The following is a 23,465-nucleotide window of genomic DNA, read 5'->3' on the forward strand; positions in this document are numbered from 1 at the left end:
AATTTTAAGGGAGATATCAGAAAATTCGAGACTGTCAAGAAACAAATGAGTTCACAGAGAAACACAAGAATTCTGCTCAGAGTTATCATTACCCTCCTGAGAAGGAGAGGGTGGTAAATAACTACACGACCATTGTTTTGATGAGGTTTCTTGGATAGACAGTGTTTAAGCTCCACTTTCTTGCTGAGCCCTCCCTTTCTGAAACCACCACCAAAGCGTGAAGAGAGAGATTTTGCTCACCAGAATCTGAGGGTGGGTGGGGATTGGGGATGGATTTTCTACTGGAAAAAATAGAGCGAGTGAAAGGAGTTCAGTTTCCAGGAGTTGCCCACCATGGGAGGTGGTCAGATATCTTGAAGTCAGAAAAGGGGTGACAAATTTTGTGCTAGTCAGCCAAACAGAACTGGAATGGCCTCTGCAGACGCCAGCAGATAGCTGGAGAGGGCCTTGGACCCACGTGGAGATGTGAAACTGTGAGAGAGATGAGAGCCAGGTGTACTCACACATATGGGAAATTAATTTTCAGGGATATTCAGATTCAGCCCTGATCCTCATCTTGGGGAGAGATTGGTAATGAGGTAAGAAGCTCAGGCATTGAGTGAAATCCTCTGTTTTGGCAGTTTTGGTAAAAAAAAAAAAAAAGACACTAAAAATTTAGTAGTTTGTCTATTAGGATCTATCAAAATCTCCTTGTACCAAAATTTCATGGTCCAGGGAATTATGTTAAAAGTTTCTTAGCATCAAAATGAGTAAATTAGTGCAAATGTGTGAACATGTTATTACATTTATCCTCCTGAATATTTCAGGATAGCCCCAATTCAAATTCTTTTTATCCCCCTACACTTACCAGAAATTATTAACCATTGGAATAGTAATTTCAATATAATCTAAAAAGGGAATTAAAATTCTTTAATAAGTTATATATCATCACTCATCTATGGAAAATACAGCCACCATGCCTATAAAGTCATCCTGTAATAACAAGAAAGGCCTGAATATTTTGGAGAAGTTACTAGAACAGGGTTAAACTTAGGGTATATATACAGGAGGCAATATAATGTTGCAGGCAGAATGTGGACTTCAGAATCAGACATGTCTGGATTTGAACCCTGGCTTTACTATCACTTCTTAGCTCTTGTAAACTAGGCAAGACACGTAATTTTCTTTCAGGGACTCAGTCCCTTTACATGTCAATGGGCATAATAGTACCTTACTCATAGGGCTATTTCAAGATTTAAAGAGTTAATATATTTTTTTCAGTGTCTAGCATATGTGTGAAAAACAGTGGGTGCTCAATTTATGTTAATTTTTCCCACGAAAGTGAAAAGTGTTATGAATTTTCAGCATGCTCAGTAGAGTAAAATTTGGGGAAAAGGACCCAGATTTAAGAGATTTCAGATTTAAGAGGTTCCAACAACCTCTTAAATAATTAAAAGTGGTTCTTGGTGGATATAACTTCTTGATGACAGAAGTTTGAGAAGTATTCAATAGGTGCCTGCTACGTGCAAGTACATGTAAGTATATATTCTTTCTAAATGATCAAAAATGAAATGTCTTCCAATGGGTCAAAAATATCCCAAGAACAACGTATATTGTTTAACAACTTACAGTTGAATGGTTCTTGGTAGACTCTAAATAGAAGTTCATTCTTCCGTATGGTTCTGATGCTTAGGTATTTTATTTGTAAGAGGAGATCTCTATTTATGATAAACATTCAGCAAACAAAAGAACTGATTCTTCTCCAAGTCTAAGAAATTAAACACCGATTTCAGGCTCTGTTAATACACTTATGGGCTTGGTATTTTGGAGCCCTACCATCTGTAAAAGCATGTAACAGTCTTTTATGGAGCTTGAACTGAGTACCGAGAACAATTTTATTTCATTTGTTTTAACACTGCTTTCCTTAATTACGTGTATGATTTTAACTTTGCTTTGCTTAATTATAATGTGGGTAAAGCACTTAAAGTAAGAGAAGTAATATGCTCAGATCATTTAGCATCTTAATTGTACATTATCAATAAAATGAATTACTGGATTAATTGCAGCATTCATAATTGTTGGAAAGTGCTACTCTATGTCGGAGTCACCATAATTTCAAAGTCTCATTTCAGCATAGGAAAATACTTCTAATTTAAGTAGTTAAAAACATAGAGGCCTAGCTCTCATAGTTTTTCTGTTTCCAAAGTTATTGTCCCTCTGTCACTGGTTATCAGTTTCACACTAGCAAAGAGTGTCTATAACCGTCAGCCCAAATCACTCCATCTGCTCTGAAAGTTTGACTCAAGAACTTCCATATCCAGGTCAGTGTGGAAATTACCGTTCACTTTTCCTTCGACTCCTAGCAGATTTGAGGTATACAGTTCTTAAAGTAGCACACCAGGCCTGCTGCTGAGTGTGTGGGAGGCTCTTTTTTTGTGTGTAGGAGTTTCGTATAGAATGCATTTTGTAAAATGTCATCTTGCTGTCAGGTCTTTGGAGGAACCTCAACAACTGGAATCCAAGAAGAAAGTAAACAGACTTCTCTCTCTCACTCCCTTCCCAACACTTCTCTTCCTGGCTTTTGGGTGACATTGCTCTCCTTTGCTCTTCTATGGCCAACTACTTTGCAGTTCCTTCAGAGTCTGCATAGGAACTGTATTCTCCTGATGTAAAAGGAGACCAGAGCTCAGGCTTTGGGTAATCTTAGCTGTCCTCCTCTCTCTCCCACCTACTCATTGCCCTGGAATTTTCCACTCCTTGCTACAAGTACACCAGGTTGTGGATGGCAGATGGTTGCGAAAATAGAGAGTGAGAACAATTTCCTGAGTGAAGAATTTAAATGGCAGTCTAAAGACATCTTAAAAAGGGCCTGAATTTGTGAACACCATAGCTCAAACGGGTCCAATAGAATCATGTCAGGACACTTTGCACAGGATAAGAAGACCCAAGGAAAGCCTTGACTATTGAGTTTCTCTCTACTTTTTTCATGTAAACAATGCCTCATTTAAAGTGGACATGTCCTCTGAGAGAGTCGTCTTCACTAGAAGCTGTACATACCCTCTGAGGCTGAGTTGATGTCCTCATCAGTTGGGTCTAACTCATTAGATTTCTCTTAGGCAGCCATTACTAAGTGTGGTAAAAGAAATTCTAAAGATGTGGGAAAATGTTCTCAATATATTTTGTTTGGTGGCAAAAATGATATGTGTAGTTGATATAAATATTTTAGAAAATAGGGGTATATAAATGTAAAAGACTGAAAAGGTTATCTTTTGGTGATAGGCTTCTATGCAATTTTATTTTTGGTGTGGATTTGCCAGTCTTTTCTACATGTGCGTTGTAATAGCAAAAATGAAAATGGAAAAAGAAAGAACATCTAAGTACCTACTTCCTTTGCCAAACTGTGAACTCCTCAAGGGAGAGCCTGACGTCAGTCATCTTTGTTTCCTCAGCATCTAACACAGTGCCTGGCATAATTTAAGTGGGCCATAAATATTTATGAAACTGAAATGAACCTCTGATAGTTTGACACTTTCTTTAAAAAGTTTTATAATCATGTGGGTCAGGCCTGGTGTAGCAGTGGTTAAGTTCGCATGCTCCGCCTCAGTGGCCTGGGGTTCGCCAGTTGGGATCCTGGGCTCGGATCTAGCACTGCTCATCAAGCCATGCTGTGGCAGCCATCCCATATATAAAGTAGAGGAAGAAGGGCGTAGATGTTAGCTCAGGGCCAATCTTCCTCAGCGAAAAGAAGAGGATTGGCAGTGGATGTTAGCTCAGGGCTAATCTTCCTCCAAAAGAAAAATAGTTTCATAATTGTAAGTGGTTAGAAAATTTATGAACAGTTCATCCCCAAACCTATCCCTTCACCCCCATTCCACTCCCCAAAGGCAATCTTTTAAAATTATTTCATGTAGCTCTTGTGATTATCACTGATATTTTAGACAATATGATTTTACTTCTATTGTGTAACTCATCATGTTAAGACAATACTTGAAAACAACCCGACATGAAAGCTGAGAACTCAGCTCGCTGCTACCCACCTTCTCATTCCACATTTGTTAGTTATGTTATTATTTTTAGCTCATCTATTAAATTGTACAAGGTATTAATATCAAAGACACACAATGAGAAAATTACACAAATACTAAATGGATGGCTCATTGAGATTTCTTGGAGTGAGCAGACCCATGGAATCATCCCCCGGACGGATAAGCAGAATATGATCGGCGTGCTAGGGCCTCTCCTCTGCTCCCTTCACAGTCACTAACCAGCCCCATCACCAAAGGTAACCACAGTTATGAATTGTATTACAATCAATAAGCTTTGCCTACTTTTAAACTTTCTCTAAACAAAATCATACAATACGTACTTTTTTGTGCCAGGTTTCTCTGATCAGCATTGAGTTTGTAAGATTCATCCATGTGGTTGCATGATGTAACAGTTCATTCATTCTCATTACTGTATAGTATTCTATTGAATAATTATTTCATAATTTACTTGTTTATTCTCCTATTAATGGGCTTTCCCAGTTTGAGATTCTTACAACAATGCTTCTACAAGCATCTATGTATATGCCTTTTGATGTATATATGTATGCATTTCTGTTGGATATACACTCAGAGGTTGAACTGTTCAGTCACTGAGTATAGGTATATTCAGATTTGGTAGCTATTGACAAAAGTGTTGCACTGGTTGATGCACCCATCAACAGTACAGGAGAAGTCAAGATGTTCCACATCCTCGCAAACTCAGAGTGGTCAGTGGTTTTACATATAGCATTCTGGTGAATGTAAATGCTATCAAGTTTTGATCTTAATTTGCATAACCTTGATGAAGGATGTTGAGCACCTATTTATATGTTTATTGTCTATTCAAGTATAGAAATCTATTTTTGAAGTACTTTTTAAATTTTTACACATTTTTGGGTTGTCTACTCTTTTCTTATTGACTTATCAAAGTTCTTTACATGTGATCGATAAAAGTCTTTTATCAGGTAAATGCTTGCAAATGTCTTCTCCTATCCTGTGGCTTGCCTCTTCACATTCTTAACAATGTCTTTTGATAAATAGAAATTTTGTCGTTCAGTTTATCAATCTTTCCTTTATGGTTAAGGCTTTTTGTATCATTTTAAAGAAACCTTGCCAAATCCAAAGTCATGAAAATATTCTCTTATATTATCTTTTGGGGGCTTTATTGTTTTCTCTTTCACATTTAGATCAAAATCCATCTTGAATTAATTTTAATGTATAGTTTTTTGTTTTTTATTTTGTGAGGAAGATTGGCCCTGAGCTAACATCTGTTGCCAATCCTCCTCTTTTTGCTTGAGGAAGCTTGTCCCTCAGCTAACCTATATGCCAATCTTCCTCTGTTTTGTATGTGGGGTGCTGGCACAGCGTGGGTTGATGAGCAGTTGATAGATCCATGCCCAGGATCTGAACCTGCAAACCTCGAGATGCTGAAGCAGGGTGTGGGAACTTAACCACTACACCACTGGCTGGCCCCTAATGTACAGTTTTAAGAGGAGTCAAGGTTGTTTTTCAACATGTGGATATACATTTGACCCAGCAACATTTATTGAAAGTCTCATCATTTCTCCCTTTGCATTGCAGTGTCACCTATGTCATAAGTAAAGTTACCATATGTGTGCAGGCCTGTTTCTGCATTCTCTTGTATTCCATTGGCCTACTTGTCTGTTCCCGAATCAACACTATATTTTCTTAATTACTGTAACTTTATAATAAATCTTGATATCTATAGCACAATTCTTCCAATTCTCTTCTTCTTTATGATTGCTTTAACTAGTTTTAGTTCTGCATTTCCACTAAGTTTTGGAAACAGTCTGCCATTTTTTAAACAAACACACATCTACTGGGATTTTTATTGAGATTGCATTGAATCTTTAGATTAATTTGGGTAAAATTGGTCTCTAAAATATTGAGCTTCAAAAACATCACCATTTTATATCCTTCCATTATTTTAAATCATTTGTAAATTTTCTCACTAATGTTCTGTAGTTTTCTGTGTAGCAGTATTGCACATTTTTAAAGATTTATTCCTATATACTTGATACTTTTGTAAGCATTTTTCATATTTCATTTTCTAATTGTTTGTTTCTAGCATATAGAAATACAATTGATTTTTCCTGTATTGCATATTGACCTTGTATCTATCAGTCTAACTAAATTCACTTACTAATTCTAACAGTTGTCTGTAGCTTTTAAGGTTGCTTTTTGTTTTGAGTGTTCTCAAAGTTCACATGGATTTGTCTAGGTGTGGATCTTTTCCTCATTGTTTTTGCTTAATCTATTTGATAGTTTTACATTTTCTTCTCACAAATCAATGTTTTGCACACCCTATAATTACAGATGCTCAGATGGAAGCTTCTGCTTTTTCCTCCCTCCTCACGCAGCCTGTGAGTGCCTCTGCCCTAGGTAATTATCTGGGGTTTTGGCAGTCACCTGCAACATTTAATATTGCTACTGCCTGCTTTTGTAGTAAATATTGCATCGCTGTCATTCGCAATTCATCAGCCTTGTGTGAGGATTCCTAATAAAACACCTTAGACTTGAGTCCATGATAATATATATTTAGAGTCTTTAAAAATAATTAGTTGTGCATATTTATAGAAATTAAGTGAATACAATCAATTTACAGTATATAATGAAATGGATATTTTATGAGAAGTTTGCTAGGTCTTAGTGAATCCTGGCTTTTCAACTCACTACATCTCTGCTGCCTTATGTCTAAATTGGAGTGTTAATAACCTCTATCTCACGGTGTTATGAGAATTAAACGAACAAAGTGCTCAATATTGTGACCTCTTATGATTAGTTCTCAAAGTTATGCAAGTAATTAGTTAATTAGGAAATATTAAAATGAAGGCATCATTTCTCCTAACCTAGAGTAATTGTCACAATCAGAGTCATTTTCCACAAACACCAATTTGGGAAGCTCTAACTAATAAATTCAAGTTGCTTAGATGCATTTGGCATTCAAAACCAGTGGTTTCCTAAGTGCTACTCAAGTCACCTAAATGCTTTAATGCCACCTACAAATGAGCACTGATTTTGCATCAGGATAATTTGCTCAAGAAACATTTAACAAGTGACAAATTGACATTATCTGATTATTTGCCACATCTTTTGGCTTTGTGACCAGCATTGCTTCTACTTACAGTGAACAGCAGAAAATTATTTATGCCTTAACAATTTCTGATTCAAGACCACTCACAGTATAGTCTGTCGACCAATAGAGAGTAAACACAATTATCTAAGATTCTTCAAATGTCAAATTAGTAGGTTAAGCCTTGAGCATTTCCCAAGATTTCCAACAGGAATAGAAGAAACATGGGCAAATATTAAATAAGTATAGACTGTGTTTATTTGCAAAATGCTTGTCATTTTGCTAGACTGAAAGATGGGCCATCGAGGAGAGCACCAATTATATAAGTCATAACACTGGGTATAAAACAGCCATCACAGGGTCTGGCACATCGTAGCTCTTCAGAAAATGAAAATTCCTGTTCTTTGCTCCCTAGGCTGTTACTGCTCTTCATCAGCCTAGAGTCTGTTCCAATGGCTGCAGCCGCAGCATGCTGCTTCAGCAACTCTGCCACAAGCACTGCTTTTCCAAGAAATTCTCCGGATCCCGGGCCCTTGTTTCTCACTGCTTCTGAACTGCCTAACTGAGTTGGCAATTAACATTTACTGCCTGATGTTGTTAAAACTCTTTCCACATATTTCAGCCTCTCTCTTCCAAACTGTCCTTAAGGGCAGGTTTGGCTTTAAATTTCTTTGATTTCTCCACTGGCTGGATGACTCACTGCCCAAAGCCGCACATACGCATTTCCCATTTCCCATGCAAGGAAGCTGGTAGGAACCATCCCTTATTCTAAGGTTCAAAACTCTAAGTGATATTTAAGATTAAGGCCTTGAAGAGAAGATGATAAAACAGGCTTTTGGGGGAATAGTGTGGGGCAGAAAATACTAATAGAACCCTCGTTTAAGAGCTCTGGTCTAGAGGCCGACCCCGTGGCGCAGCAGTTAAGTGCGCATGTTCCGCTTCGGGGGCCTGGGGTTCGCTGGTTCAGATCCCGGGTGCGGACATGGCACCGCTTGGAAAGGTATGCTGTGGCAGGTGTCCTACGTATAAAGTAGAGGAAGATAGGCACGGATGTTAGCTCAGGGCCAGTCTTCCTCAGCAAAAAGAGGAGGATTGGCAGCAGATGTTAAACTCAGGGCTAATCTTCCTCAAAAAAAAATAATAATAAAAAAGAACTCTGGTCTAATATGAATCCTTTCTTGATCCAGGTAGACATCCACACGACCTATTCTCCATGATAGCAGTTTTATAATTCAGTGAGTTTCCATTTACGTATTTAAAGATAGAAGTAAGTATTCACTTGGGTTCAAACCTTGCCTCTTTTACTTACTGGTTGTATGGCATTGGGAAAATTACTTTATTTCTCCAAGCTTGAGATTTTCCATCCGAAAAATGTGGACAATAATAGTATCAGGCCTGGATAAGTTAGGAGATTCAGAAAAAAGAAATTAAATAGTTCAACAAAGAGAATTTACTATAGGGAATTGGTTTCCCTGGTGTCGGAAGACTGAATGAGCAAAAAGAGAGCATAGAAGTAACATGGATATAGTAAGTACAGGGAGGGAGGAGCTTCTGCCCTTGCAGAGGGATAAACACAGGGAAGAAGTGGAGTTATCAGAACACAGAAGCCCAGAGGAGGAGCTGTGAGGAGCCACAGGGAACCAGGGCTCTGACTTTGGATGTGAGGGCACTCCCGACTGATGCAGGAATCTCCAAGAAGGCCCAATGAGACTGGTTCTGGGAGCGCCCGAAGATGCTGAACGCTTGAACCGCTTGTTGCTGCTTGAGGTGGCCTGCCACTTAGAGTACATCATACACATGAGAGGCAGGCAGTCCCTTCTCTGCAACTCCTGCTTTCTAGTTTCCCTCTGGTGCCCCCTATTGTCAGAAGTAACTGAAGTCGGCTGGCAAAGAATGAGGTTTGCAGAGTCCAAACCCCAGCATTGCAGAGCAGAATACAGAAGGTGAGTTTGGAACTCAGAGACGTTAATACAATAATTTTTCCATTTGTCAAATGGGATAGTAAGAATGCCAAACCCATAGATTTGCCTTAAGAATTACTTAGGGTATTGTGTTGAAGCATTTGGCACAGAGGATGGAGCATACAAGCAATTAATAAATGTTAACTATTTATTATTATTGTATTGGTGTTTTTTGTTTTTGTTTTTATTTTTAACTAAGTGATCTATCAAAGATCCTTAACTGACTACGTTAGTATTAATAAAATTAGATAACACTGACCTGTTTGGGACTATAAAATGGAATTTCAAACATATGCCTGCAATTGTGTTGGGAATACCAAGTGCCTGCCCTTTCAAAATCAACCATCAGGTAAATGGCTACTTCTAGAAAGTGGAATTTTTCGACATCACAGACTTTCATTACTAATCTGTATATTAAAATGTATATCACTCATTTCCTAATTAGTGCTTTTTAGAGTCTTCTGATGTAAATCAATATATTTCTATTAGGTTTTAGGACAGAGCCAACAGAACAGCAGCAGTGGCAGACTGCTTCCTTCTCTTGGTATAACAGAAGAATTTCCCTTACCACCGATCAGCATGGTGCAGATGGAGAAGATCTTTTCTGCATCTGTATTAGCAGAGACGTTCCCAAACCCAACACTGGTGAGGCTGCTGAGGGTGAAGTACAGAGCAGCAATATAGGCACTTCGGATCGATGGGCCCCCCAAGGTGTTGTTGCCATAGTATGGAGACTCCAGCCTCTTTCCCAGCTCATGGAGCCAACCTGAAATGGAAGAAAGAACGAGAATTTAAGCCCAAAAAGTAAAGTCCCAGCATTAGTACATGGGAGTAACGATAAATGAGCACCATTATTTGCTCAGGAGAAAGAAGAGAGAAACGTAAAAGGAAATTAAAGGCAAGGAATTAGATTCCACTGCTATAAAAGCAAAAGCATCACTTTTATGCAAGACATTCTGTATGATACACACAGCAGAGAAATATGCTTTCAAGAAAGGATTGGTGGGCACAGCTCAAAAGGCCACCCTAATGCAAGAAACTGCCTGTGGAGATAGGGCCCTGGATAGCCACTCTCAGTAACAGCGTTGTGTATTTCACTAGTGCTTAAGCTCATTTCTCAATCAGAATTTTAAGAAATAAGAGGGTCGAGTAGGTATTTTTAAGCCCTGCATGATGATAAATGGCAACAACCACAAGAATCTAGACTTCACACAGGTGAGGTGGGCTTTATTTCTATCCTGTAAAACCTTTCCCCATTTTATTCACTTGGGATGATATCTAGTTGCCTTACAAGTCTTAGGTCATGCGACTTTCTCAGAAAGCCTCCTCTGCAGGCTCATTCTGCCATTTAGGAGTGGAGGGGGAAAATTCTGTAACTAAGAAGTACCTGTAATAGAATTGGATGCCCTCCTACAACTGTTTTATGTTACTGGTATATATATATATATGTGTGTGTGTCAAAACTTATTGAATTAAATGCTTTAAATGTGTGCAGTTTCTTGCATGTCAATCATACTCTCATAAAGCTGTAAAAAAAAGGCTATAGTAATCAAAATGGGAAATAGAAACTAAATATTAAAAATAATGGAATAATAGAATGGAAACAAAACACGAGACCACTTAAAAACCCTTTATTGGAAATATTTGCCTTTTAAGATTCTATATTTTCAAATTCTTTGTGTGTGTGTGTGTGTGTGTGTGTTACAAAACACTTTGACAATTCAGCTCAACCATAAGGTTCATAAGACTTATGTTAAGGGATGTTATTTCATCCCTACCGATCACTACCTTCTTATAAACACTTCATTTAATGGCTGCCCAAGAAGAGATGAAAAGTATTACACTTTTTAACTAGTAATAGTATTGTCATTATCACCTAAAGTTACAAATTATGGAACTGTCCTAGGTAATTAAAATACAAATTTGAAACAACTGGGAATTCCTTGAGATCAGGGAGGAATTCTTAGTGGCAAGTACTGTGCCATGTTCACCCTTTGTCTCTAGAGAAGTGTTTCTCAACCTGTAGCTCAGAAACATCAAGAAGGCTTGTTAAACAGAGACAGCCAGGTCCTATCCCTGGGGTTTCTGGTACAGTACATGAGGAGGCTGGGGGAAGGGCTGAGAATTTGCCTTCATAATATGTTCCCATCTGATGCTGATGCTGCAGATCGAGGGGACCACACTTCGAAAAACCACTGCTCTAGAACAATGGTTCTCAATACTGGCTGCCCCTGGGAAAGCTTTTTAAAAATAGACCACCCAAGGGGGTGGCTCCATGGCCCAGTAGTTAAGTTCTATGCACTCTGCTTCAGATCCTGGGTTTGGTTCCTGGGTGTAGACCCACACCACTTGTTGGCAGCCATGCTGGGGCAATGACCCACATACAAAATAGAGGAAGATTGGCACAAACGTTGGCTCAGAGTGAATCTTCCTCAAGTAAAAAGAGGAAGATTGGCAATAGATGTTAGCTCACGGCAAATCTTCCTCAGCAAAAATTATAAATAAATAATAAAAAAATAAATTAATAAAAATACACTGCCCAAGTGCCACCTCCATTTACTGAATTAAATTCCTGGTACCAAGCCCAGGTATTGGCATTTTTTAAAAGTTCTGCAGTAGAGTCTAATGTGAGGATAATGCTTAGGACCACTCTTATAGAATTTAGCAAAGCAACTGACAATAGAAGCATTTAATAAATGTTATTTTTAAAAACTGAATGAATTAATGAATGTATAAATGGTTCTTGCCTTCTGTGATAGTGTGAGATAATGTGACAACACTGGTGCAATATAGCAACATGTACATCTGTACTAGATTTATGCACAAAGTATAATGAATGTACTTTTTGATGATAGAGAATAATAATAAAATATAAGTTATACACTATAAAAAGTGATGCCCTTAGTAAGCTACGACCATTTACTCCATCTGGAGAGGCTTCACGAAGGAATAAACTCTAGATTCAAACACAGATTGAGATCTCAACTCTTCCATCTATCGGCTATAAGGATGACCAACTTCTTCGAGCTTCATGTTTCTCATTTGTGAAGATAGGCATGCATACTATCTAACTTGTAGGGTTGCAATGGGATTAAATGAAATGCCGCATGAAGAAAATGCCAACCACCATTACCTGTAGAGGTTTAGTACAGAATACCTCTTTTCTCTCTCTTTCTTCTGTTACTTAAATTGGTAACAGAGAAAGCACAAAATTCAGAAAGGTAAGAGAAAATAAGGGGTCAGCAGTGAATTATAATGGGAAAGGAAGGTGGTAGCCAACTGTATTCCATAGAACCCAGGGGCTGCATGTGATAAAATTTAGCATTTCTGAACTAATAGAAGGGAGAGAGAGAAAATCCAGGTGACAGTAGTTCTTAAAATTTAGGGAGTTATACACCCACTTGTGAATCAAAAGAAAGACATGGTCTTTTCCTCAGAACAAAGTACATGTGGAGACACACATGATTCTGTATACATATTCAGGTGGTTCACGGCCTCCTGCAGCCCTTTCATACATGTCTGCTTCAAAGACCCAGATTAAAAAGCTTGGCTCTTGGGGCCAGCCCAGTGATTTAGCAGTTAAGTTCACGCACTCCACTTCGGTGGTCTAGGGTTCACTGGTTTGGATCCCAGGTGCAGATCTACACACAGCTTATCAAGCCATGCTGTAGCAAGGGTCCCACATATAAATATAGGATGATGGGCACAGATGTTAGCTCAGGGCCAATCTTCTTCAGCAAAAAAAGGAGGATTGGTGGCAAATGTTAGCTCAGGGCTAATCCTCCCCCCCCCCAAAAAAAACTTGATTTTAGAATTATAAGTGAAGAGAAAAAGGAAGTGATAAAGCTTGCTTTGATAAAACTTAGTTTAATTTGTATGGCAAAAGATTTAGAAATAAAGACAATTTGTCCAAGATTAATTAAAGAGATATCACAAAAGCAACACAAATGGGCATTTAAAATTTAAAAAATATTTATATGTGTGTATGTATAGGCATTGTAGGGAGAGTCAAGACACAGAGGTAAAATCAGGAAGCAGAGATGACATCTGAACACATCATTAGCCTCAGGATCCCCATTTCTGTAGAGAAGCACTCTTATAGGCATTTGACTCAAGCGTTGTCAAGTGTGGACAACCACGGGATGCTGGCCAGCTGGTGGGTTGGCTATTTTCATGTGTCTTCTAAGTTGTGCTCTGAAAGGGATGTCATATCGTTTCTACTTGACAAAGAAGTGATTAGAGGGGCTTGTCCCTTTATTCCATATTGGTCTTTCCCACTAATTAATGGGAAGTCTGAGCAGTTGAAAAAAATCATTTTACCCAGAGAATAAATACTGCATGACCTAATTTTTGTTTTAGTTGATGCACAAAGGGAAAAAAACACAATCAAGCCGCTGCTTCCTCTCGGCTGAATCAGCTCTACAATCAACCATGAATAAACAACTGGACCCGTCTGTTGATCTTGCACAGATTTAAAGAATTCATTTACTTCTGGAACCCAAAGTTCTCTCAGAAAAAAAAAAAGTGAACAAACCCAGCCAATACATTCAGTTAAACCCCTTAATTGGCACAAAAGTGAAACATTTAAGAAATCTCTGAGCCGAATCAGTTTTCATATAATTTGATTTCGTTAATAAAATGGGGTCAAAGTTTGCGTTGGGACGTACAGATTATGTTAGATTATATTCCCACCCTATGCCTGTTCGTTTACATATGTGTGAAACTGCGTGCCTCAGAAGTGATTCAGGGGGCAAAACAAAGAGGAACAGCAGACCTACTTTTGTTGATATCTCTTTTCTGTCTAGCCAACTGTTCTGTCTATTTTCAGAAACATCTCGCTTTTTAAGAAGAGTTGCTACTAAACTGTGTTACAGCTGACAGAGCAGAAGCAATACAGATGATGAAAAAACCTGGTAATACAGAAAGGAGGTAACACTCACAAATGCAGAGATTGGCTCTGTGGGCTAAATAAAACTTTTTCACAGAACAGCTCGTTCGAAAAGAGAGCACATATTCCACTGTTACAAGACAACATGTCACTGCGCTGTACAGAAGAAGCAATTTAACCAATTTGGAAGCCAATCTTTTCTTATGCTGGAAAATTCGTCTCTAAAGGAAGGGATGTCCTAGAACAGTGTGTCTGCTTCTGCTGAAAATTTTTTTCTAAAGAACATTTTGAAGGAAAAAGCACACAACATAAAGTAAGATCTAAATATACCGAACATATTGCCATCTGATAAAAACAAGTGATATAAAATAATCCTATCATTACTAAAATAGATTAGATGAATAAAATAGAGTAGATTTGTGAAATAAATATAAATTTCAAAGATAGAATTACTTTTAAAGATTACGCCTAGAAGAGCCTATAATTTAGCGTGATAATTCAGTCCATGAATTTTTCATTGCATACTTACCATGGGCCCAGTATTTTGCTTAATAACATAATTTTAACTCTAAACAGAGTTTCTTGTTATTTTACTGTTCAGGTTTCCTACAGTAATATACCCACTTTTACTGCACATGCGTGTGCATTCACAGTTTGTACAGATGTGGCCTGCTTTATATAACAAATGTGTCCTTGAAAAGTTTAGTTTACATTAGCCTTTGGTAAATTGACAGATATTTTAGATTTAATGAAAGGAATAGGAGCATTTTATTTAAGGAAAGCCCATGACGAATCTCAGTGGTCATATAAAATACTTCAGTAATAGGAAAAACCATCCAGTAAAATGTAAACATATTAACTCAGATTGAAATGTGTATATAAAGATGTGTTTGTATGGATAGAGAAGAGAGAGAAAGGACTGGCACATGCGTAATCACGCCTATAACCCAAAATGGTATTTTGATGACTTTAATATGAACGAACCATGCTGTAATAGGGTTTAGCTAAGAAGCAGGAATGGAGCCCTTGTTAGGGTTTTCTTGTTATTAGCAAGCTAATACAGTTAACATTTTACTGAGTGCTTCCTGGGTTCCAGACACTCCACTAGGGCGGTGCATCTTTCTTCTCATTTATATGCACTAACCCTATGGAATAGGAACAATTATCATCCATATTTGACCCATTATTTCACTAATCATTACAACTTAGAATTACTATCCCCATTTTAAAGATGAGTAAACCAAGGCTCAGAGATATTAAATAACTTGTTCAAAGTGGCAGTGTCAGGATTTTAATCCAGACCCGTGTGCTGTCAGGGCCCAAGGTCTTGACCACTATGCCACAGTACTTCACACGCCATATGTATAGACCCAAGAGTACTGGGGTTGCAGTGTAACTGAATGCCTTTACAAGCAAGGTGCCATTTTTTATTATGGTGCACATACACAACGGAGAAAGAAGTAGTCTTAGTTAAGGCTTTCCAGAAGAAGACCCTGAGATGAGGCCTTAAGTATAAGTAATTTATTTAAATGTTGAGTCCAGTATTTATCTCTAGGAGACAGTGCGGAAGGGACACAGAAAAGGGAAGGCAGCCAAGGAAGTATGTCTAGTCAAGCAAGTTACCACTATAGGCAATTCACTAACAGGCGATTGGAGCTTAATCCCATCGAGGAATCTCCGGAACAAGTGTAGAGCACACAGCCTTGTTAGCACAGGGGAACATAAGCACCAAGTATTAGCCATCACTGATTGACCCCTCTCCTGGGGCACATTAATTCCCCACCAGCGCCATGCCTGCTAGCAGAGGAGCCTTCACAGTTTGAGACAATGCCTCCAGCCAACAGACAGAGATCCTAAGGATGAGAATCACACAGACTGAGGGCACATAGAGGAGCACCAATAACATATGCGACAGCAGCCAACACTTACCAAATGCCTAGTATTTTGCTAGGCTTTCATTTAACATTATTTTCTCCCAATTCTCACAATAAGTCTGCATTTTTTTTTTTCAACTGATGAGTCCTAACAGAGAAGATGCACAATTTCCTCTCTTCTTTTAGGAAGTATTGGAACTGAGAGGCAAATCCGTAACACTAACTTTCACATCCGTGATCTTCTTGCTAGACTGCTCTACTTATAAAGAAGCAATCATTTAAAATTATCTGTTTAATTGTGCTTGTTGAAACCATTATTAAATGTTTACATTTCCAGTGCCCACTTTTGTTTAGCATAGGGGAACGTGTCCCAAAATCATATCAGAGAAAAATGGAAGAATTATCCAAATACAATCCACAATGTAGACAGGGGATAATATGGTATTTAGAACCTGAACATTGGGGCTGGCCCCATGGCCGAATGGCTAAGTTCTTGCGCTCTGCTTGGCAGCCCAGGGTTTCACCAGCTCGGATCCTGAGCGCGGACATGGCACCTCTCCTTAGGCTATGCTGAGGTGGTGTCCCACAGACCACAACTAAAATATACAACTATGTACTGGGGAGATCTGGGGAGAAAAAGCAGAAAAAAAAAAGAGAAAAAAAGGAAAATAAAACCTGAATATTACTTTCACAGTGATCAAGAGGTTTCTAATGTAAATTCCAAGCATAGAAAATCCTATAGTTAACATTTGCTTCTCCTCCCTCCATGATTCTGAAGACTTACTTAATCCTCTTGGACTTCATCAGTGTGAGAGGCGGAAGAGCGCTGTGATTCCTGTGAGTCATAGGCAGCAGGAGCTGGCTGCGGGAAGCAGAGCAGTGGGAGACAATGACTGCTATGGGGCACAGTGGGAGGACTTTGGGTTTTGCAGCCTTCTTGGCAAGAGGTTGAAGTGTGGGACTACTCAGTCACACAAGTGATTGAGAAATCCCAATTAAGTGTCAGAAGCCTGAGTGTGTGCATGTGTTTATGTGTGTATGTATGGGTGATGGTGGCGTGGCAATTGAGACCCAAAGCATTGGTGAGGTATTGGATTTACTGCTACAGATACTCAAAAAAAGTTGTTAACCCTGAACAAAATATAAGAGAAAAGCTTGAGATTTCATCTCCATCGTCCCTTAAAATATCTATACCCCACAGCACTGATAAGAAACATCATTGATAGGAAACATACTTGTCTCCATTCCTTAAGGGGTCACCTAATGCTGGCCACCATAATTTTTTATTTTGTTTTTGTTTTAAACAAACTTTTTATTTTGGGATGATTTTAGGTTAAGACACAAGTTGCAAAGAGAACAGACAATTCCTGAATATCCTTCACCTCGTTTCCTCTAAGGTTAATATCTTACATTACCATGGTACATTTGTCAAAAACTATGAAACTAACATTGTTGCATTACTACCAACTAAACCATGGGCTTTCTCTATTTTAATTTAATAAATAGAGTTAAGGAGAAGTTCAGAGACTTAGATTCCTAAACTCACTTTCAACCTTTCACCTCATTGCTACTTTAGAGGACGTGACCGAGGATAAGACTAGAAGAGCTCAAGGCTATAATGGTGTTTGATATTGATTTGTTGATTCCACTAAGGAGAAGCCATCAGTAAATTTGAGGTCCCAATCTGAACAGGAACTCCATTATTTGGAATTCCCACTAAACACACACTTTGATTCTCACAAAAGATATCTTATATTTCTGAAGTGGTATAACTTACTTTGGAGATAAAATTCTGAAACAAAAAGAACTACCCATAAAGTAGTAGACATTGGACTTTGAATCGGGAAATAGGGGTCCTAATCTCGGTCTTGCCACTAACTAATTAGATGTATGAATCTTTATGCATCAATTAGCCTTTTTGGTCTTCCATTTTTCAAACTTGCATATGGAGTGACTGGATTGAGTAATCTCTAGGTTCTTTTTCAGATCTAAGATTTTATGAAATAAGATCCTGTAATATTTCTTCACGAATGGTTGACTTTTTTAAAGCAAAATGCTTGTGTAATAACCTATGATTTTGTGAATTCATCTTTTATCTGTTTTTAATTATGTGAGTGATGATCCATCAGCAAATATTGATGGGATAAGGATGGAAGGTTTTTACATTTTGATGCATGTATCACTTCTGCTCTATTTCCACTGCTGAACAATTTTTCAGAGCAAGAAATACTATATGTGATTAGTACTGTCAAAAAAAAATGTACCACTTGTGTTAAATCCATTCCAGAGTTCACCATTCTCTGAAATCTATTTAAATTTGAAGTTTGTATAATAGAAACTTCCTGAATATTGGTTACTAAGGTATAGCGTTTCACTTACACAATGATTAACTGAAAGATTACGTACTTTTGTAAACTGCTAAAATTGGCCATCATCACATGCACCAAAGAACCAAAACCAAAACCAACCAAACAAAACACTCTAGAAAGAATGAAAAACAATCCAAAACCACAGTTGAACAGCTACTGCAGAGTTTTCTGACTGATCCTAAGAAGAGGCAGCACACGCCATCTGTTTCCAGCCAACTGGGGCGCTTCCAAATACCTCTCAAATCTCAGCTAAAAATAAAGGAAATTCTAGCAAAGATTAGGCTCATGGCTAAGTTAGCAGAACATAAGCTATGAACTGTTTGCATTTAACCTTTCTATATAAAATGCTCACACAATTCACTATACTTTCAGATCTGTGCTCAACATGGCATTTTTTCTTGAGTGACTGTTGTAACGTTTCTTCTCATGGCTTAATTAGTTTGTGGGACATTAATATCAACATTTCAGATCGTAATACTTAGCTCTTAGAGTTGTAAGAAATTAAATTACACAATATAGAATTAAATCAAATAATATATTAAGTATTCAGCACATTAGGTGATCAGTGTGTGGTCTCCAACCATGACTGCACAAATAAGAATATTATAGCATACTACTATTTTTACCATAAAAAGTCAAGTAATGGCAAAGCAAATTGATGCCAGAAAATACTGAATCAACATCCTACTCATTTTGTGTCTTCAGTACCTCACAATAGACAACAGCATTTGTAAGTACGAATGGTACAAGATCCTTCATTTCCAAGAATGATATGATTGTGTATATTATTTCTACTATTGGTTCACTATTTTCTACCTATGGAAATGGGATGCTGGATTAATATTTTATACAGATTTTCAATAATGAAGGATTTTAAAAGTCTCCACTATTTTCAATAATTATAACAGAAACCCTTCATTCCTTTAAAACAACAGCAGCAACAACAATAACTTTTTATCTGTGCTTCCTGTGTGTAAAATTGCGCTCTGCTAAGCACTTTATGTGAATTCCGTTGCATAACTACACAATAGCCTATGAGGTAAGCTACTGTCGTGTTCTCCATTTTAGAAAGGAAGAGACTAAGGCACAAAGAGGGTAAGTATCTTACCCAGTGTTACACAGTGATTAAGTAGCAGAACTAAGATAAGAAAAGGTCAGGCAATATAATTCCAAGACTGAAATTCATTCATGCCTGAACTCAGAGTATCATTTACAAAGACAACTTGTCATTCAGTCAGAAAAGTCTAATCCAAGCGCTCACCACTTGCACCTACATCAGGACAAAAACTTGTTCCAGGAAGAAAATTTGTGATAAAAGTAGTTGAGCCTAGACAAACAATTTTATTTTATTGGTATGCTAAAGTTTTTTTCATTATTGCCCCCAATTTCCTTCTTGTCCTGTCTTTTCTTTCAAAGGTTCAGAGTTGGTGCAAATCTAAAGAAGAAAAATGAAGTGAAAAGTCCCATGTGTGCAAACCATTTCTCAGCTCTTTGTAATAGTTGCCTGGCAGTCATTTAAGTTAGAAGCATAGGGCTTGACATCCATTAAAAAGGAATCTCAAGTTTCTTGGTTTGCAGAACTTCAAAATAAAGTTCTAATTACATTTCTTCCAAATACATTAAAGGAGATACGTTTTGTAACATCTCAATTATAAAAGTAACTCTAAAATAAATTAGACCATATAATATGCTAGAATGTTGTTCAAATTATCCATTAATGAGTCCTCTGGATTTTATTTATCTTCCCTTGGTATTGAAACAGTTCTAAAGGTATTTTCTTCAAGTTTCTAGGAAAGCCCCAAGTCTCAAAATGGAACATCAGCTTTGAGGTGTCAGCCTTTGTTCTCCTTTAGAAGAGCTGATTCTGACTCAGATGTCTAGTAATGCATTTAAAAACATATAACTAACTTTGTGATGGCTTGACGGGGTGTGAAATACAATAAGGAGTGGGAATTTGCATGAACATTCCAAAATAAGATTTTAGCCAGCAGGTGGCTGAGTGATTTGGCTTGAAGTAAACACAAGACAATGGGATTGTGTCAGAGAGACCTAAAGGGTGGCATGGATATTTTTAAAAATGAAAAGTAAATTGAGTGCAGAGAGACAACACATAGAGTATCAAGAAACACAAGAAGAATGAAGAAGAGAAACATGACTATAGAGAAGTCTATCAGACCAGGTAGCGCAGTTGTCCTTGATAACCCAGAGGCAAGCACTGCAGCATATGGCAGTGCAGAAGAAAGCTTGTCTTGGAATTATATTGCCTGACCTTTTCATATCTTAGTTCTGCTACTTAATCGCTGTGTAACATTGAGTAAGATACTTACACTCTTTGTGCCTTAGTCTCCTCCTTTCCAAAACGGAGAACATGACAGGAACTTACCTCATAGGTTATTGGGAAATTATAAAGTGCTGAGTAGAGCACATTTTTACACACAGCAAGCATAGAGAAAAAACTATTATTATTGTTGCTGCTGTTGTTTTAAAGGAATGAAGATTTTCTGTTTTACTGAAAATAGAGGAGACTTTTAAAATCCTTCATTATTGAAAATATGTATAAAATATTAATCCAGCATCCCATTTCCATAAGTAGAAAATAATGAACCAATAGTAGAAATAATGTACAAAATCATATCATTCTTGGAAATCAAGGATCTTGCACCATTCATATTTACAAATGCCACTTTCCATTATGAGGTACTGAAGACATAAAATGGGGAGGATGTCAACTCAGAATATTTTCTGGCATCAATTTGCTTTGCCATTACTTAATTCTTTATGGTAAAAATAGCAGTATGCTATAGTATTCTTATTTGTGCATTTGCGGTTGGAGATCACACGTTGTTCTCCCAGTGTGTTGAATACTTTACATATTATCTAATTTAATCCTATATTGTGTAATTTAATTTCTTACAACTCTAAGAGCTAAGTGTTCTAATGTGAAATGTTGATATTAAAATATTGGTATTTATAAAGGTTAAAGTAAAACATGACCCAAGTAGACATCTCTTAAGGAGAAGGACCAGGTTTTGAATCTGGGTTTGTCTGAATTGAAAGTCTTTACAATTTTTGACATGCTGTGCTAGCTCCTCATCCTTCTTGTCAGTCAAGGTTTGGTCTTAACGCACATCTGATTGACTTCATCTCTTTCCTAGAAATGGCTGGCCCAGTGGATTTTTCTCTGTAGCTGTTCTTCCCTTCCACCTGCAAATGGGAATTTTCCATATTGTCTTCTTCTGCCGCTTACAGTCACCATCATTAGGACATATGGTCTGGAGACCTGGTGTTATTTTTATTTTGAGCATGGAAACTTTTGTGATGTTCTTCACCACTCTCTACCCCCCAGAAGTCCTAGCTATTATTCCAAAGGTAGTTGGTGGGAATTGATGTGTTAGCGGTCTATGTGTGCAAAGGTTTGGGTAATATAAGAGCTTTTTGGAACCACAGAATGAACTCTCAGCAACTTCCCAATGCTTCATTTTCCAGAAATAGAACTCTTTGGTTACCTTCTTGTGGACTTTGCAAGAGATTTTATATAGGTCAGGCTTATGCTTTACAGCAATTAAAGACTACATAGCTTTTGTTTTTCTCATAAGAACCCACTTTCTTATGTAATTTCTTGGACCTTATTAAAAATATTGGATAAACTAAGCACCTTGAATCATGGTTTAACCATTCCATTCACTGTCATTTGAGTTTTCATTTCACCCATAGATACCAACTCTCTGATTACAAATCCATTATTTGGCATCTGTAATGCCTTTGTAATGGATTTGAAACAATGAAAACGAGAGCAAAAGATGGTTTAGTCTCCACCCTGGTACACAAAAGTTGGTTTAACTCACATTAGAACCCAAGTACAGTATAGAGCTTGTTTACACAGTTGTCTGTCTCACCCTAACAACTGGGACTAAATGGGTTTATACTTTTATTGGATAGTATCTTTTGAAAACCCTTCAGTCCAGGTTCAGGAAAACATGTTTCAAATTCCATGGGACAGGTTTTGTAGGTGTCACTCAAGGAAAAAGCTGTCCAATTTTGGCCATATAGCAGAGGTGGCAAGAGACACAGGGATGATGGGAACAGAGAAGTCCAAGAACTCCATCACATCTTGGGAAAAATGGCTGGAAGCAACAGCAGCATGACCTGGCAGGGTGGAGGGAACAGTGGCAGGGACCCTTCAGGAGGAAACTAAGCACCCAGGGCCCTGGTGAGCCAAGGCGTTGGTGGACGGAAGGATTTGGCTCCCAGTTCCAACAAGAGCTGAAGATCCAGGAAAACATGAGTTACCCCATTATCACAGCCCTGGCTCTCTCTAAGTCTGGTGCTGAGCCCAATCCGCCTCCCCCGGTCCTCCAACCTTCAGCCCTATTTCTACTCCCTTCTTCCATAAGGTCTAAGAAATGTTTAGAAATATTGTTATCAATGCCTTCAACTTCACCCACTCTATGAGGTCATCTTTTTCAAGGTCATATGACACCACTTCCTGCACCTGGTTTCTCTTTTCTGAACACCCTGCAGCTTGTCAAAGTCTATCTTTGATGTTTACTCTCAGAATCAAACACAATCAATTTCTTTTTTTTTTGGTCAGCAATTACGCCTTCAAGACAAGACTTGACTTGTCTTGGCTAACTTCCTGGCAAGAATGTTAAGCCTTTGAATAAATTAGCAGGAAAAATTATTCTCCCCCATATATGCATGTGTGTGTATGTGTGTGTGTGTGTGTGTATGCGTGTGCATGTAACAGGGAAATCACAAAGAATATAGGGGTGGACTTAAGTATAATTCTTTTTAGAGTCAGGCGAGTTCCTTCAGCTTTATTTTGAGAATACTCATCATGCAAAAAAAAGATAATGCACAATTAAAAATTTTAGAAATAATTTTTAAAGAACCAATAAAGCAAAAAGTACTGAGGCTTTGAGAAACTTGGAGAAATCTCTTGGGATTCATCTTAGCATCATTCATTCTGCCTACGAAGCCCAAGAAATGCAGAAACATGAGAGATACTTTGCAATCTTTGGAGAGGCACATGCTAAAGATTTCAGGTTGCTGACGTTCAGCTCTTATGTTGGCATCTAGATAATAATTTTTGATTTAGATAATAATTTATAATCATTATGAATCATCATCACTGTTACAACACATAAACATTTTTAAGGATCTTGCAGGATATTGCAAAATTCTCTCACCTGCAGTGATTTCATTTAGGGGGTATTTTTACCCCCTCTCACTTTTCAGTAATCTATGTAATCAGGTTTTCATTCTCATTGCTTAA

The 23,465-nt window shown here is 37.8% G+C and overlaps 1 protein-coding gene across 2 annotated transcripts in view; it reads right to left on the minus strand.

The window, feature by feature from the left end:
- The window catches only part of KCNH8 (potassium voltage-gated channel subfamily H member 8), a 337,559-nt gene that overhangs the window by 64,465 nt on the left and 249,629 nt on the right, over nucleotides 1–23,465 (minus strand). For both annotated transcript variants that reach the window (XM_070577513.1, XM_008519807.2), the window contains one exon: nucleotides 9,628–9,825. In XM_070577513.1, the coding sequence (XP_070433614.1) occupies nucleotides 9,628–9,825 (198 nt within the window). The remainder of the gene's footprint in view (nucleotides 1–9,627; nucleotides 9,826–23,465) is intronic.

The sequence above is a fragment of the Equus przewalskii genome, chromosome 15 (assembly GCF_037783145.1).
Source record: "Equus przewalskii isolate Varuska chromosome 15, EquPr2, whole genome shotgun sequence".
NCBI lineage: Eukaryota > Metazoa > Chordata > Mammalia > Perissodactyla > Equidae > Equus > Equus przewalskii.